Genomic DNA, 16,101 nt, shown 5'->3' with positions numbered 1-16,101 from the left:
ATTGCATCCCAGACCTATCTAGCTTGCCCAGCTCCTGCGGCCTGGTGACAAGACGCCGGCTCACTGGTCAGATCCGTGCTGCCGTCCCCATCGACTGACCGTCCGGGGTGGTTTAGGACTTTAGGCCTGTCCGCTAGCTTTCGAGAACGGGCCGGGATGCGATGCATCATGGGTGGGCTTGCTGATGCCACGCCAATCATCCATGGGTCGGCCCTGCATGGGTCCCACGCTTCTCGTTGCCCGTGGGCGCAGTACTTCAGCAGCTTTTGGAGCCGAACGCGCTCGAGAGCCAAAGATCCAATTTAGAGATAATATCGAGAGCCGCCCTCCCGTCTTTCCCTCCAGGCCGATGGTGTTCTGCTTTTTCCCATCCCCTCACGCCAGTTTGTGCTTCCTTCGTTTAGAGCCAAACCGCCGCAACTTCGACCGGCCATCTCGCCAGTGAAGGTTACAAGCCACTCATCATGGCTTTCAAGACGTGGGTGATGACGGCCCTCATTGGCCTTGCCAATGGCCTGGCCTCAACAGACACCATCACCTGGGGAGGCGACAATTCGAGAGCCGGGTACCAGACGTAAGTTCAAGATCCATTCCCTCCATCCCCATATCTCTCTATACACATTCTCTGCCCGGCGTCGATCGTCTCCTCTGGCGATCCGCTCGGTGGGGGAAGAGCGAGGCCAGTCATGAAAACCAAGAAAACAGATCTAACGCAACATCCCATCATGAAGAAACCACAACATGGACCCTTCCGTCGTGGGGAGCTCCCAGTTCGGCCAGCTCTTCCGCACACCTCTGCCCGGTAAATATGGCGGCGTCGCAGAGCAGATTTTTTCTCAGCCACTCGTTTACACGCCTGACGGCGACAGCACGCAATACGTCTACGTCGCGACTACACAAAATAATGTCTACAAAATTAATGCAAAGACGGGCAGCATCATCGCTTCCCGCAGTCTCGCCATTCCCTTCTTGTCTGCCGATCTGGATGGCTGCTATGATATCGAACCTCACGTCGGAGTCACCTCCACTGGTGTGATTGATGCCTCGACCAACACCCTCTACCTCACCACCAAGACGTACGTCGACCAGACCTTGACCGGCGTTGCTCAAGGAAAACCCGCCGGCCGTTACTATCTCCATGCCCTGGATGTCAACGACCTTAGCGAGAAACCCAACTTCCCCGTCAACCTCGAAGGCACCGTAGCGAGAAACAACCCTATCCGCTCTTTCAATGGCGGTATCCATCATCAGCGACCTGCTCTGTTGCACGTCGGCAACTACATCTATGCTGGCTTTGCTTCTCACTGTGTCCAATACAACTTCACAGGTTGGATCATGGGCTTCGACAAGACTAGCGGTGCCAACGTCGAGCGTTTCGCTACCGAAGGTGACGGTGTCCCCGTGGATGTCAAGGGCGGTGGTGTCTGGATGTCTGGCGGCGGTCTCGCTTCCGACGACGCAGGTTCCTTGTTCTACGCTACTGGTAACGGATACGCCTCCCAGCTCAGCACCATTCCCGTCAACGGCCGCACGCCCCCGACATCTCTGGAAGAAGCCGCTGTTCACATGACAATCAACGCCGATGGAAGTTTGAGCTTGGTCGATTTCTTTATGCCATGGGAGAAGCAAGCTCTAGACGGCGCCGACAAGGACTTGGGAACGAGTCCTCTGCAAATTCTGCCCAGCACGTTCTCCTGTGGCGACGTCAAGCGCATTGGTGTGGTGACTGGAAAGAGTGGCAAGACGTACTGGCTCAACTTGGACGACTTGGGTGGCTACCGCAATGGCGCCAATGGCCTTGATAACGTGATCCAGGTGTACCAGAACGAGAACTCGGTGTACGCCGGTGCCGGTGTGTACCCAGGCGAGGGTGGCTACATCTACATCAATGGTAAGCAAAAGCCCCCTTCTGCCTCTCATGGCATCCGCGTATTCGAACAGAGCCACTAACAAGAACAGTCATTCAATACCCTACCCACGTTTTCAAGTTCTCCTGTGAGGCCGGAGTCCCCTCTTTCACCAAGGTGGCCGATAGCCCTCAGAACAACGCCTACATCCTTGGTGTCAGTCACGGCACTGTCACTACTCTCAACGGCCAAGCTGGCACTGGTCTTCTCTGGACTTTGGATGTACAGGGCTCTCAGCTCAAGATCTTCGAAGCCGTCCCCAAGAATGGCTACTTGAACATGATCAAGTCTTTCAGTGTTCCGGGCAGCACCAAGTTCACGAGAGCCGTTTTTGGTGATGGCATCATGTACCAAGGTACCACCCTAGGCTACCTGTACGCCTTTGGCTCGCCAGTCACGACACCTATCAACTGCACTGCTACCAACGAATTTGGTGTCGTTGATGTTGGAACCACGAGCGACCCACGCACGATTACTTGCACGGCCGTCATTGGTGTCACCGTTTCGGACATCGGCCTAGATGAGGCTGAAGACTTTACCCTCTCCGGACTTCCCACCCTGCCTCTCACTCTGACTGCCGGTCAAACATTCACAATCGGCGCGTCCTTCAAGCCTACTACCGTTGGTCTGGTGTCTTCCGACATCGTCGTCAACACAACCAACACGGCCGAGGGTTACAGCCAAGGTACCCATATCAGACTCACTGGTACTGGCGAGAGCTCAGGTCCTTTGCTGTCCATCACTCCCCCGACCATCACTTTCCAGGGCGTCATCGCCGGTCAAGCGGGTGGAACCGATGAGAGTGTCATCTTGTCCAACCAGGGTAACTCGGCCCTCTCCATCACAGACGTCCAATTCTCCACCAGCAGCGCACAGGGTCCCTTCACCAGCTGGGACAGAGCCACTGCTACCCTTACCGTCGGAAAGTTCACCCTCACCAACGTTCCGGCCACAATTCCTGCCAATACTGCTGTTACCGTTCGCATCGCTTTCGACTCTTCTGTCAGCGGCACCTTCGGCGCGTATCTTCAGGTTGTTTCCAATGGCGGAACCAAGGCGTTCACCATTGCTGGCTCTGCAGGCCCTGCGCCTGTGGCGCTCGTCGAGTTCCAGACGCCCGATGGCACCGGATGGGTAGAGTATGACGCGACCAAGAACTTCACTTTTGGCAACGTCACCGAGAACACGTCCCGGTCTTTGAAGTTCCGTGTCACCAACGCTGCTGCTGAGGGTGGTGTCAAGCTTTCCCTCACCGTTTCCAAGCCGCCTTTTGGTGTTGCCGGCATCATCCAAGCCGCCAACCTTGTTGATCTTGCCGAAGGAACTGTTCTGGCCCCTGGCGAGAGTGCCACGGCAACCCTGGTGTGCACTGTTCCCAAGGCACAATGGAACACCGACCCGTACAGTGGCACGGCGCCCTGGACCATGAACACCAACGACCCCAACTTTGAGAAGCATTTCTTCACTTTCGAGTGTACTGCTGTTGCCGAACAAGCACCTCCTTTGCTCGGCAATGGCCAGGGCAAGTACCGCTACATCGGCTGCTACAAGGAAAACAACCCCGGCCGCCAGCTTGCAAACCAGTTGTACGGCGACGCTACGAGCACCAACGGCAAGTGTGTCGCTGCTTGTGCTGAGAAGGGGTCCGTCTTCTGCGGTACTCAGTATCACACTGAGTGTTGGGGTGGCCCCAACATCCCCACGCTGAAGGTGGACGATCGCAACTGCAACTTCGACTGCGGCGGCGACCTCAACCAAATCTGCGGTGGTAACGGATTCGGAGCCAACGAAGGTGGAGCTTACATCTCCGTCTTTGCTGACTCTGTTCAATGGGACGGTAACACGACAACTCCCACGCCGAACCCGAACCCATCGGGCCCTGAGGTGAACCCTGGTGTCGGTCAGTACGTGAGCCAGGGTTGCTACACTGAGCCCGCCGACACACGCGCCCTGCCTAACCTAGTCACAACAACTGGAAAGACTGTTGCTCTGTGTGTCGAAGCATGTGCCGCTAGCAGGTATACCTATGTCGGCTTGGAGTACGGTGGAGAGGTCAGTTATAAATTTTTCCCATAAATGACTTTGAGAACACTTCAACTAACGATGAGACAGTGTTGGTGCGGAAACACTTTGGCCGCTGCCTCAGTTGCCGCCCCTGCTGCCGACTGCAGCATGGCTTGCGCGGATAATAGCACCGAGTACTGCGGTGGACCTTCCAGGCTCAACCTGTACAAGCTCGATGGCACCTTGCCTGAGCCTACCAGTGCAGTCCCGACTGGCACTACCACGACGACTACAGCCGCCCCGACTTCGACCGCTCCTCCAGCAAACGAGAGGGTTGGCGACTGGCTCTTCCAAGGTTGTTATACCGAGGGAACTGGCGTCCGCGCTCTCTCTTCTCGGACGTATGCTAATGACTCAATGACCCTTGAGTCCTGCGGCGGTTTCTGTCAGGGCCTCAAGTACTTCGGTACGGAGTATGGACGGGAGTGCTGGTGTGGCGATGAATTCGGCACGGGCAGCGCTCTCGCAGCGAACCAGAAAGATTGCTCTTTCCCCTGCGCGGGCGACAGCACACAATTCTGTGGTGCCGGTGACCGACTCCAAGTTTACATGTACTCGCCGGTGGCTGCGACGACCACATCGGCCGAGACTACAACCACTGCCGCTGCCTTTGCCTCCTTGGCACCCGCGTCCAATGGAACAACGACCACGACCACGACCGCCACCGAAACTCCTCTGGCCGAGAAGCAAGCGTCTAACAGCACCATCAGCACGACCGCTTCCTTGACTCCATCCAACTCTACCACCTCTAGTGCTAGAGTGACGGCCGAGGCTGTCGCATCCACTCTTTCAGCAAGCAACTCGTCCGTCCCAGCGACTGCTAAGGCTTCGGCCACCTCATCCACTATTTCTACCACCAGCCTCTTGGCCACCTCGTCTGTCACATCAGCTACTTCATCGGTCTCGGCCACCCCTTCGGTTCCTTCCACTTCCACATCGTCAACCAAGACATCAACCTCCTCCTCCGCAACCCCCACCCCGACCGGACCAGTCATCTCCACCGGCAATGAAAACTTTACCTACTACGGTTGCTTCTCCGAGCCGCAAGTCGGCCGTCTCCTCCCGGCCCAGATCATCAACCGCGACAACATGACGATCAGCATGTGTCTGAGCGCCTGCTACAACAAGAACTACGCTGGTGTCGAGTACGGTCGTGAGTGCTGGTGCGGCGACGCCCTCAACATCGGTGGCGGAGGTGGCACCACCCCGGCGGCCAACGTAACGGCTAAGGACTGCTCGTTCAAGTGTCCTGGCAACAGTACCGAGTACTGTGGTGCCGGTGTGAGATTGAGCTTGTATATCCTCAAGGATGAGCTCGAGAAGTTGCAAAAGTCCAATGCGACGGTTTCTTTCAAGTCAACATAAATCACGATTGAGCGGGGGGTCTAATGTCTATTCTTATGTAATTACCTATAGAGGACCACGGTCTCCGTGCTGCACGGCAAACGAATGCAGCCTTTTCCTAAAATATAATATTGATACCTACTACCTTCTAGTCTTAATAAAGAGTGGTCTTAGTCCACTTTGACCCTTATTCTTCCACAACGGTTCTGCTCATGACTGTTGCACCACATTCTAACTCCCCTCTAGAGAACCCCTTACGCCGTGAAGGCAACCTTGATGGCCACCCAATCAAGATGTTGCCATATACATGTATCTATTCACTGCGGAAGCTCACATCGTCTTACGATTTACCATGAGACCTGAGAGAGCGGTCACTGCCGAATTTCTTGCCGCGGGAGACGATCTCTGTTTGATCGACAGTTATCCGAGCTGCAGGTGCGCCATTGACACATTGGAAATTAACGAGAATATGCACCTATGGTCTCGTCATTGAAATTCCACAGCTGTTGGGCCAATGAGGGTGCAAGTGTTTAATGTACCTACCCGAGATCAGATCATACTCATGTGGGAGCATGTAAATCTCCCGAAAGTGATCGGCGAGAGTCCCGCCCCTTTGGAAAGAGAATACTGTAGACAGGGTTGTGAGCCCGCTATGCGCGGTTGGCACCTTTGATTCCCATTCAACTTTGGCTGGGATATGACCACAGAAAGGAACAAGCAAAGAAGGGAGACTCTAGGGAGTCTTGAATCTACCCGAGCATGATCGCATGATCATGCAGTGGCCCTTCAAGATGTGAACTGTGAAGACTGGATGATGACTTTGCATCAGCGAGGCAAGTACAACAGCACGTACGCGTCTCACCTAAACGCCTGTCGGAGAAAACTCAATGCCAGTTATTCTCTGGATAATATTTACGAAGCCTTGGCAAGGATACAAGTTCGAGGCCTCGAGGCTCGAGACACAACCAGGATATACCATTTGCCAAGGGCCACGAAGCCTTGGGGAATCAGGCCACTGCGGCAGGCTGCAGGATCAAATAGCGGGCCCTCCTCCAGCTCGCCGCTCGGGTGATGTCGGCCCAGCGTACTCGTCTTATTTCCCACGGCCTTGCGAGTCACTCGGCTGAGACGGCGAGGCCAGCGAGTCCGACGAGGCGGGAAGCGAAAGATCTAGACAAGGCTGGGCCTTGCTGGGAGTTTGTCGTGTGGCTGGATCTCGCCGGGCTCCGGTGTGGACACTGCAATGCTTCCCAATGTCTGAGCCGCCAAGCCCCGAAACTCTCTGAACCCAAAGGCTTCTGGCAGGGTCGAAGCTGCCACGGCTTACGCACGTTGGAGGTGGATGCATAGTCAAGATGTTTTCCGGGATGCTAGGTAAGGAGCCCTAAGCAACGGGTTAGAGTTTCTGCACAACATCCTGAGAAGTGGATCTTGGGGCCTCTCGGCGGCGCCGGGGTCGAGGGCCGGGAGGAGCCGGCTCAATCCAGCGGAGTCTGGCACGGAGGAGATTGAGCACCGGGCAAAGACTAAAGTCTGGGTTTGACGGCTCTGTCTGGCATAATGGGCTGTTGTGAAGACATGAAATTTTGCAGAGTTTTGCAAAGGGAGTTGAGAGGTCCGTCGTGGTTTCCCAATGGCGCTCTCAATCGTACAAGAACAATAGTAGCATCTCTTAGCGCAGCGGCAAGTCCACTCCTATGCCTCTGCGAAGTGCAAAGACCACAGCCCGGTCTCAGGCTTGTAAACATTGGACCGGCCCGGGTTGAGGTCTCACCCCGCTCTCTGTTTTCCTCTCCTGCTCCTGGATTTTGAGTCGTGAGTCTTGGTCCCGCTAAGAATACTTCCCACGAGCTTCCACCGCCGTAGGGACCCGGCATGCGCGAGGTTGATCCCGCCAGGTAGTGCGGGTGAGGCTGGGTGTGGGGTAACGATCTAGGTGGGTATCTGCCAACACACCAGGCTTGCGACTGTTCAACGTTGATTTGCTGGGTTTTGCGAGGAAAATGGTTCATTCTCTTCGGACGTGGATTTGTCAGATCAGATCATCTTGCAAGCAGTAAGGCGAAGAGTTGTGATTTCGCACGGAGTATGAAGGACTTGAATAACAAAAACAAAAGGAAAGGTTCCAGTGAATTGCAAATACAAGATGAATGAGTCGATTAGGAAACCCCGAGTTCGGTTTGACCGCCCAAAGGTTATAAAATTAAAATCATCAACCTCGAATGTGGCGTGACTTCTACAGCGAGTTCAAATTCCGGTTAGCTGGCACGATATTACAATGCGGGTCCCCCATTGTAAGGACTAAGCGCCGCGGCATTGCTTTTCTCGAGCCTCAGCCGTCGGCCGCACTCGCAGCGGAACCGGGAAAAGGTGGGCACAAACCTTCAAAGTCACGCCATGCAGCAGGGCTGGCGCCATTAATGTCTCAGGGACAACGGACAATAGGGCGGGTATCATCTCGGCAAGATGAGGACGAAAGAACTTTCCACAACGCCGCGATGTGAGGTGCCCGTAAGGTAAGGTATGGAGACCAGCTTTGATGTGCGTGCCGTATAGGTAAAAGCCGGAAGTCAAGCTCAGATTTACGATGACGGCTCCATGATCGGTGCTGGGATAAGGCCTGACCGCAGGGACTGCTTCGTCCCGACTTCAGCTCGCGCGTTATGGAGTCGAGCAAAGACCAGCAGCGGGAGATCTGCATGACCCCTGTTCATTCGCAGACCGCGCCCGGGTCGTAAATCCAGTCTCGACGAAGGATGCGATATCTCACCGTGGCAGGGCGGCCAACTGCAAGTTTGGTTGAAACACCCATGGGGCAAGGCTCAAGAGAGGTACCTATATGGAACCCGGGGTTGAGGCGGCTGGGACTTCCCCCTTTTGCCATTGAGGATCGTGGTTTTCTTCGCCGTGGAAAAGATGTGATACATGGATCCTTGCGAATCGGGAGCGGGAATCGTCCGATGGACCACACTTTTCAGACTTGGCAAGGCAATAGCTGGGATTAATGACATGAAATTGTTTCTCTATTCATGAAGCTGTTCTGAACAACACGTTGATTGTTCTACTTCGGAAGATTCCCTCAAAGCAATGAACGGCCTTCCCTTGTTGCCCTCGCCCCCCGGTATCTCCACACATCAGTCAACCTCGGGAGACTCCAACTCCACCTCATTTGCTCCCGTTTGCGGGCTGGTACCGCTGTCGTTATTGTTGCTGCTGTCACTACCACCGTTTTCTTTGCTCTCTTTGCCGTCAGTCTGCTCCTGTTCCTCAGGCTTGACCGGCTTAACAGGCACCTCGACGCGCAAGAGATCCACCTCAAGGGCAGTCACGCCCTCAGGGAGCTTTGACTTGAGCCCATCCTGCTCGACGTCAAAGTAGAGAGACCAAAAGTTCCCTGTTTTCACGACGCAGAATCCTTCCCAACTGGCGAATGTGAGTCGCTTGTCTTGCCTAGTGCAATCGAAGGGGCCCGTGTAGTTGTGCTGAGCGTACGGCCGGGTCCCGAACTTGACCTCGTACGTGTCACGATCCACGTAAATCCAGTTCATGATGGGCGGCTCGTCGCAAATAGTTGAGACCAGACCGGCGTATTGGCTGTCTGGGTACGGCAGGAAGTAGCCCGCAAACTGGTGTCCAAATGCAGAATCGGGATCAGTCCCGGTGTCGACAAATAGCTAAGAAAGAGAGCAAGCAGCCTTCATTAGCAAATCTATTTCAGGACTCAAGGGAACGAGACTGGTGTGACTGGAATCTGAGATACCTTGTCTCCTGAGAGGACTACATGTTTCCCGTGGATATCTGGGGAGTGAGAAGTTGACTTGCGGCAACGGATAATGAGATTATTCTTCCGGCTGCGATGTTCTTTCCTCCTGGCTGACTGTTGTGTGTGTCGGATAGCTTCCGCCATGCCGAAGACAGCCGAGAAGGCGACGATAAATTGTGCTACCATTTTTTCTCTCCAATCGTCTAGGTGATGTCTCTGTTGTGTATTCGATAGGTAGGAAAAGGGTGCCAATGCAGCCCAACGGAGGATGGATTTATGCCAGTGTCTGGCAGAACTTTGCTCCCGATGTATTCCGCTCAAGCCTTTCCCCTGGAGTGGAAAGCTCACCGATCAGCAGGCATCACCCCTAAAAGCGAAGATATGCTTTCTTTTGTTGGGAGCTGCGCGGGAAATATCCCGTCGGACAGAGAGTCAATGAGCTGTCTCTCCATCGCAGAAATCTCCACCGCCAGGTTCCTATGGCATCCTTGTCGAGAATCCCCCCAGCGGCGGCGACAGCAGCAGGGCTACAGCAGCGTACGACGGCGACGTCCGGACGAAAGGAAAATTGGATGATGTTCTCCAATATTCATATTAGTCTTGTGCGACAATGTCTCACTTCATGGCCGTCGAGCAGAGGATAAAAGAGGAAGCAGATGCCCAGCTGTCATGGCCGTCTTCTTCCTCGGCAGCACCAAGATTCCTCAGTCTCATAGCACCTCGGCCTCCAGGCACTCTCGCAAAAGATCTCCTTCCGAGCAGTCTCTCGACAAGATTCCGCCGGACCAGCAGCCACCGCCTGAAAAGCCTGAGCTTCGCCAGAGACCATCGCTCAAGTTCATCCACGTACGAAGCCTAGGATCGCCGTCTTCTTCACGACCGTCCTCTCCTGATCGTCCGGCCTCGCCCCGTCCGCCATCTTCGCTCTCGCAGCCCTCCCGCCCGTCGTCTCCTAGACCTTCGTCTCCTCGACCTTCAACCCCTCGTCCATCCACTCCACCTCTATTACCCCCTCCACGTCCCCGGTCAACCACCACCGCAACCATGTCTTCCCCGTAAGTATGACCAACAGCCCAACAGGTCCGAACCCACGACCAATTGAATTTTGCTCCCCTTTTAGAACCAAGAACTCGGTTCCCCCGACCAGCACCACCACCTCTAACCCGTCTACCACTACCACCAGCTCCAGCAACCCCCTCAACTCGAGCACGAGCAACAGCAGCTACCCTAACAACTCTCTCAGCACCAGCAACCCCAACTCGTCTCTCAACAACACTAACAACACCAAGTCCATCAACAACAATAACACCAACAACCAGAACAGCGGCTTCGGTAACTCTCTCCCCATGCCCGGTCTCTCCGGCCCCGCCAACGGACCCATCGGTAAGGTCTTCCCCTCTACTATCTCACACTCTTCCAATAGTCCATGAACAAGAGACTGATACGACACTTCGGCAGGAAACCTCCTCAAAGGTCCCGTTGACGACAACGGCAAGCTCAAGGACGCCGGCCTCATGGTCGGTATCAAGCTTGACCTTGAAGCCGAGGTTCACCTCACGGCTCGGGTCCGAGGTGACATCCTCGTTGGCCTATACTAGGCTCGCGCGCGCACAGGAGACCAAGATCGGCGAGCTTCGGGTCGAGGTTGAGGTTGTGTGTGAAATCATCAGGATGAAATGCCTGAGTGGGGACGGCGATTATATATCGGTGTGCATCGAGAGGTTAATATGGAATTTTCGGGTCGCTGGGCCAAAGGGACGTGTTGGCGGTAGCTTGACTATAACTGCAATAAATCTCGACTGAAAACTCATAACTCAACTATCTGTTGATAATGCGGCGAACCAGTTCTGTATCGATTTTCTGGTCCTTGTCGGCGGCAGGCATTGATGCACTGATGCCAGATTCCTCCCTTAATGTTGTTGTTGCAATTTGTTGTGAGGGCCTTATCTCAGGACTTTCGAATCTTATCCTCAACCCAACTTAGTCGAATCAGGTCTCATGATTGCAGTATCGAAGGAATCCCTAAGACCTGACTTGGCTGGAGGACTGAAAAGCGCGCACACTCAGAAGCGTCAGCTGATGCTCAGTCGAGGTTCTTCTGGCGGTTTTCGAGTGCAGGAAATGCAGGAAATCCCATCTTATCTTGTTCAGCTTTACCTCTTTTGGCCTGGGCTGGCGGGTAGGTCTCGTGGTCCTCTCGAACGTCTCATTTTAGTCAGCGAGGCGTCTTAAACGAGGTGTCACTTGAGCGGCTCAGAAGCGAAATGTGACGAACTGAAGCTTTGGAGACGTGGGGTTACACCGAAAGCGGCGTCTGCATGGCTGGCACATGGCACTAAGGTAGCTCTCAACTAGCAGCTGAGACTCCAACCCCTCCGCCGTTTTCCATTGCCAGAGAACCTCACTTTGACTCTTCAACATCTACAATAGCCATCAAATCCATCGAGTTTTTGAGGATATCACGACCGAAAAGATGGCTGTTGTTCTAATACTCGCCGTCGTAGTCTTCTTGGGGCTGCTGGCGAAAGAATTCTACTCTTGGTATCGGCTGTCCCATGTCCCTGGGCCGTTCTGGCATGGAATCACTGGGTTTTCGATGGCGCGAGCTGCATTAAATGGGTCGGTTCATGAGTACTATATGGAACTGCATGAGAAATACGGTAGGAGCATTTCCACATCTCAAGCCTGATGCGGCGGATAAGCTGACCCAAAATTCAAGGCCCCTTGGTTCGTATCGGTCCCAATACCGTCATGTTCAGCGATGGAGACACGTTGAAAAAGATCGCCGGCACTCGCAGTAAGTACACCAAGGGCGAGTGGTATGCAGTCGGAAGAACCACTCCGGGAGAGGATCATTTGTTCTCGATGCGCGATGAAGAGAAGCGCAAGTATTTGAAGAGCAAAATGGGGCCTGGTGTAAGTTTCGCTGTACTCAGCGTGTGTCAGAACCTCTTTGCTGACTGAAATCGCAGTATTCGGGCTTGGAGAACGGAGGCTTTGAAGCCGGCATAGATAAGAATATCACCGCGTTCGTTGACCTCATCGACCGCAAGTATATCTCCACTGCAAAGGACTTCAGACCGATGGACATGGCCAGTAAATCAACTTACTTTGCCCTTGATGTTATCAGCGAGCTTGGCTTCGGCACTCCATACGGCTTCCTGAAAGAAGACCGAGATCTGTATCAGTATGTTGCAACGAAAGACGCCTTCTTTCCGGTCATGATCACTATGGGAAATGTGCCATGGTTGGCTACGCTTATGCACAGTTGGCCTCTCAATCTGGGGCTGCCAAAGTCCGGAGACGCAGCTGGATTTGGGGCGCTTATGGGGTGAGTGGATGTTGAACATCTAGATCATTTGAGTAAGTGAGAGGACTGACATACTTGGCTCAGGTTTGCCAAAACCTTTGTTGATGGACGGTTGGCTCCGGATACGAAGCCCGGCCGGGACATGATCCAATCATTTATAAATGCTGGTATGACAAGAGAAGAGCTTACACAGGAAGTTTACGTTGAAACGTGAGTGCTGTCTTCACATGAAGGGCTTGATCGGTTGAGGTTCAGAAGTTGACTTTCCATAGCATTGCTGGTTCCGATACTACAGCAACGGCGATCCGTATGATTCTCTTGTCACTCCTATCCAACCCGCCAGCCTTCACAGCCCTCCGAGCCGAGATTGATTCACTAGTCTCGAAGAAGATGATTAGCTCTCCGATCAAAGATTCGGAAGCGAGATTCATGCCATATCTTCAAGCTGTAATCCGCGAAGGGCTCCGTCTATACCCACCGTCTACTGGCATCGTCAGCAAGCAGGTCCCATCAGAAGGGGACATCGTCCATGGATATCGGTTGCCCCCTAATACACAACTGGGAGAGAACGTGTGCAGCATCGGCCGATCGAAGGACATTTTTGGACCTGACGCACATCTGTTCAGGCCAGAGAGGTGGATAGAGGCAGCAATGTCCGATGATGAAGGAAGATATAAGGCGATGATGTCAACTACCGACATGGTCTTTGGGTATGGCAAGTTTTATTGCATGGGGAGAAATATTGCGTTGATGGAGTTGAATAAGATCTTCGTTGAGGTAAGGTCCTATTTTTTTCTCTATTGTATCAAACCTTTCGCTGACGTCTTTACCTGCAGCTGCTGCGCAGGTACGATTTTGCTATTGCAAAGCCTGAAAAGCCGATGAGATTGTGGAGTGCTGGATTTTGGATAACGCATGACTTCTGGTTGAAGATTACGCAGAGAGGCAGGTGGTAGCTAGACATTGATAGTTGAAATTCCTATCTTCCAGTCATATCTTATTCTAATGCCTAAATGATGGATTAGTATCTTATAAGTAGGTAACCATATAATTGGGGTGATGCAAGACGCAAGCTTACTTGGGTTCACATGGATTACGAGCTACACAATTTGCTGGGGCTGCGGCCAAAGGTTACTGCTGCGAAACTAACAACCAGCCTGTGGAAACCGCGGAAACCGTGACGGAAGTTTAAGAGTCACATCGTCTATAAGCGAAATGTCCCGAAGGGCCTGTGCATTGCAGTCTTAGTGTTCGACTCGAGTACTCGACGACCATCAAGACACGCACTTACGGCAAGTCACTCATGTGGCTACAGAATTATGTGCGAATCCGGATTTCGATTCAAACCATATCAGTTGCCTGTTAAGGGGATTCAGTCATTTCGAAAGTTCTGACGTGAGACATTAGACTGGCGGTCCATCAAGCCAATCAATCCTACGCAATCACTGATTTCGACTGGTTCCTTAGTCTATAGCAGCCCCGTAATCGAACTAGCGCAACCCCTGCTTTGTGGAGTAACTAAATGCAGCTTTCGTGTAGACGTTCCAGTGGGATATCAATGAGCATCCTCGATGCCTGACAGGGTTTAGGATGCTGACAGCCGACTGACGAACTCCCAATACGATTACGAATGGCCCCTTGAAGGATCTGCGGCAGGTCAACGGTTTTGATATATGACCTCGATTGTCCCTATTGGCTTTCTGATGTTTCTCATTCTCTTCGCGACTGATCTTACGGCTAGAACATTGCAACATGGAGCTCCCTGCGCTAGCCGGCACGGCCTTCGCGGTTGTCGTCATCGGCTGTTATTTGCTCGAGTCCTTCATCTTCCTCTCCAAAAATCCGCAAGAGCCAGAGTACATCAGACCTCGCATACCATTGATTGGTCATCTTCTTGGTCTGAACAAGTACGGTTCTGGCAACTACTTTACCAAGGTTGGGTAAGTTCACGCTTGTTTGATTTCAGGATTAAGTGATCCTATGGCTGACATGACACGATAGGGCCGACGCCAAGTCAAAGATCTTTTCTGCACCCATCTTCACCTTCAAATTCTACATTATCGCAGAACGCAAATTCATCTCGTCGATCCAGCGCAATGCGAGGACAATCTCTTTTGCGCCCTTTGCAGCCAAGGCGGCACACAACTTTAGCGGTGCCGATGATAAGGCCACCAACTTGCAAGATCACCTAGGAGGTGGCCCCGAGGCCAAGGAATTCGATAGAGTCCAGCGCACGACGCTCGCAGCTGGTCCCGAACTCGATGACATGAGCCTTGTTGCAACCCAGGTGAAACTCGAAATTGTTGACAAATTAGCCGCAAATGCCCTCGAATCACCCGAAACAGGTGTTCCGATCGATCTATTCGCCTGGGTGAAGCATACCGTTGGGCTATCAGCTACGGAAGGGATATTCGGCCCTCTGAACCCCTTCAAGAATCCTGATCATGAGGCTGACTTTTGGTACGCACTTTCTGATAACCCTTGACGACTTCGTGTGAGGGGACTGAGTTCTGGATGAGAAGCTGACAATCTACAGGACCTTCGCTGATAAGGCACACTTGCTTCTTCCGGGAGGTATCATTGCAGAGCTGTTCGCGAAAAAGGCAATGCAAGCTCGGGAACGTAACGGTCTACGGTACGAAGAATATGTTCGCCTCGGGGGCACAGAGACAGCCTCAGGCCTTCTAAAGGGTCGATCACGGATTATGGCCGAAAACGGAGTATCGCCGCGCGATATTGGGCGTATCAATATTGGCTTTGACATTGCTATGCTGGCCAACTACGTCCCAACAACGTGGTGGTCCGTCTTTGAGGTCTTCTCTCGCCCGTGGCTTGTCGATGCGATCCGCGACGAAGTACGCAAGGCAGTCAAGAAGGACGAGAACGGCGACTTCAGCTTGGACATCTCTACCATCAAGTCGGCATGTCCGCTACTACTGTCCTCGATTCAGGAGGCGCAGCGCCTGCACACCATCCACGCACACATCCGAGAGGTTCTTCGCGACACGACAATCACTGTAGACGATAAGACTCAGCTTCTCAAAAGCGGCAACTATGTCCAGATCAATGGCATTCCAATCCTCCGCAACGAGGAAACGTGGGGTCCAGACGCTACCTCCTTTGATGCCTACCGGTTCATAAAGATGAAGAAGAAGCCTGATGCGCCGGGCGTAGCCTCTCCAGGGGACTTGGCACCTCACTCCTTTCCCATTTGGGGGGTGGCACCTCACGTCTGTCCTGCACGGTGGTTTGCGACTACTGGTACTATGACGCTGATTGCGTTGATGACTTTGAGACTCGACTTTGAAATTGCGCCAGATTTCAAGGGCGAAGGCCCATCTGGAAGGGAGTGGAGAATGCCCAAGGTTGAAGGTCTCTTTGTAGCGTTGCATTCTCCTGCTGAGCCGATTCCTATCACGGTACGGTCGAGGAAAGAGTTTGAAGGCAAGTGGAGAGTTGAGAATGGCACGCCAGGGACAAGGTTGCAGTTATCCGTAGGCTAAAGCCTAAACAAGCCATGGATGATGTTTTGTCTCTGAGGAAATTGATGCCAAATATTTCAATGCGCTTAGTAGCTTCCGTCGGCAGTTCATATTGTGTGATTCAAAAAGATGCGATAAAGCCTCAAGTAACTTAGAAGGTGTGGATCAAAACGCGAAGAACTTGCGTAGAGCACCTGGCTGGGAGGCATTCAACTTACAAGTTGCCTCTGC

At 53.2% G+C, this 16,101-nt stretch overlaps 5 protein-coding genes across 5 annotated transcripts; 4 read left to right on the top strand and 1 right to left on the bottom strand.

Moving 5' to 3' along the window:
• Positions 1 to 464: 464 nt before the first annotated feature.
• On the top strand, positions 465 to 5,336 carry CTAM01_10377 (WSC domain-containing protein; the record flags this gene model as incomplete). The annotated part of the gene is made up of 4 exons (XM_060526392.1): positions 465 to 574; positions 732 to 1,891; positions 1,960 to 3,959; positions 4,020 to 5,336. The coding sequence occupies 4 exons, from the start codon at positions 465 to 467 to the stop codon at positions 5,334 to 5,336; spliced, it is 4,587 nt and encodes a 1,528-aa protein (XP_060378988.1).
• Positions 5,337 to 8,449: 3,113 nt separating this feature from the next.
• Positions 8,450 to 9,264, bottom strand: CTAM01_10376 (uncharacterized protein; the record flags this gene model as incomplete). Its single annotated transcript, XM_060526391.1, has 2 exons — positions 8,450 to 8,989; positions 9,076 to 9,264. The coding sequence occupies 2 exons, from the start codon at positions 9,262 to 9,264 to the stop codon at positions 8,450 to 8,452; spliced, it is 729 nt and encodes a 242-aa protein (XP_060378987.1).
• A 483-nt stretch (positions 9,265 to 9,747) lies between these two features.
• Positions 9,748 to 10,676, top strand: CTAM01_10375 (uncharacterized protein; the record flags this gene model as incomplete). The annotated part of the gene is made up of 3 exons (XM_060526390.1): positions 9,748 to 10,133; positions 10,199 to 10,461; positions 10,537 to 10,676. 3 exons carry the CDS (start codon positions 9,748 to 9,750, stop codon positions 10,674 to 10,676), a joined length of 789 nt encoding a protein of 262 aa, XP_060378986.1.
• Positions 10,677 to 11,551: 875 nt separating this feature from the next.
• On the top strand, positions 11,552 to 13,344 carry CTAM01_10374 (cytochrome P450; the record flags this gene model as incomplete). The annotated part of the gene is made up of 6 exons (XM_060526389.1): positions 11,552 to 11,738; positions 11,798 to 11,994; positions 12,051 to 12,409; positions 12,473 to 12,598; positions 12,661 to 13,165; positions 13,225 to 13,344. 6 exons carry the CDS (start codon positions 11,552 to 11,554, stop codon positions 13,342 to 13,344), a joined length of 1,494 nt encoding a protein of 497 aa, XP_060378985.1.
• A 796-nt stretch (positions 13,345 to 14,140) lies between these two features.
• CTAM01_10373 (uncharacterized protein) lies at positions 14,141 to 15,891 on the top strand (the record flags this gene model as incomplete). Its single annotated transcript, XM_060526388.1, has 3 exons — positions 14,141 to 14,328; positions 14,390 to 14,848; positions 14,925 to 15,891. 3 exons carry the CDS (start codon positions 14,141 to 14,143, stop codon positions 15,889 to 15,891), a joined length of 1,614 nt encoding a protein of 537 aa, XP_060378984.1.
• Positions 15,892 to 16,101: the final 210 nt, after the last annotated feature.

This window comes from Colletotrichum tamarilloi (assembly GCF_030869305.1).
Source record: "Colletotrichum tamarilloi strain Tom-12 chromosome Unknown Scaffold_47.1, whole genome shotgun sequence".
NCBI classification, from domain to species: Eukaryota; Fungi; Ascomycota; class Sordariomycetes; order Glomerellales; family Glomerellaceae; genus Colletotrichum; species Colletotrichum tamarilloi.
This window is presented reverse-complemented; position numbering and strand designations above follow the sequence as displayed.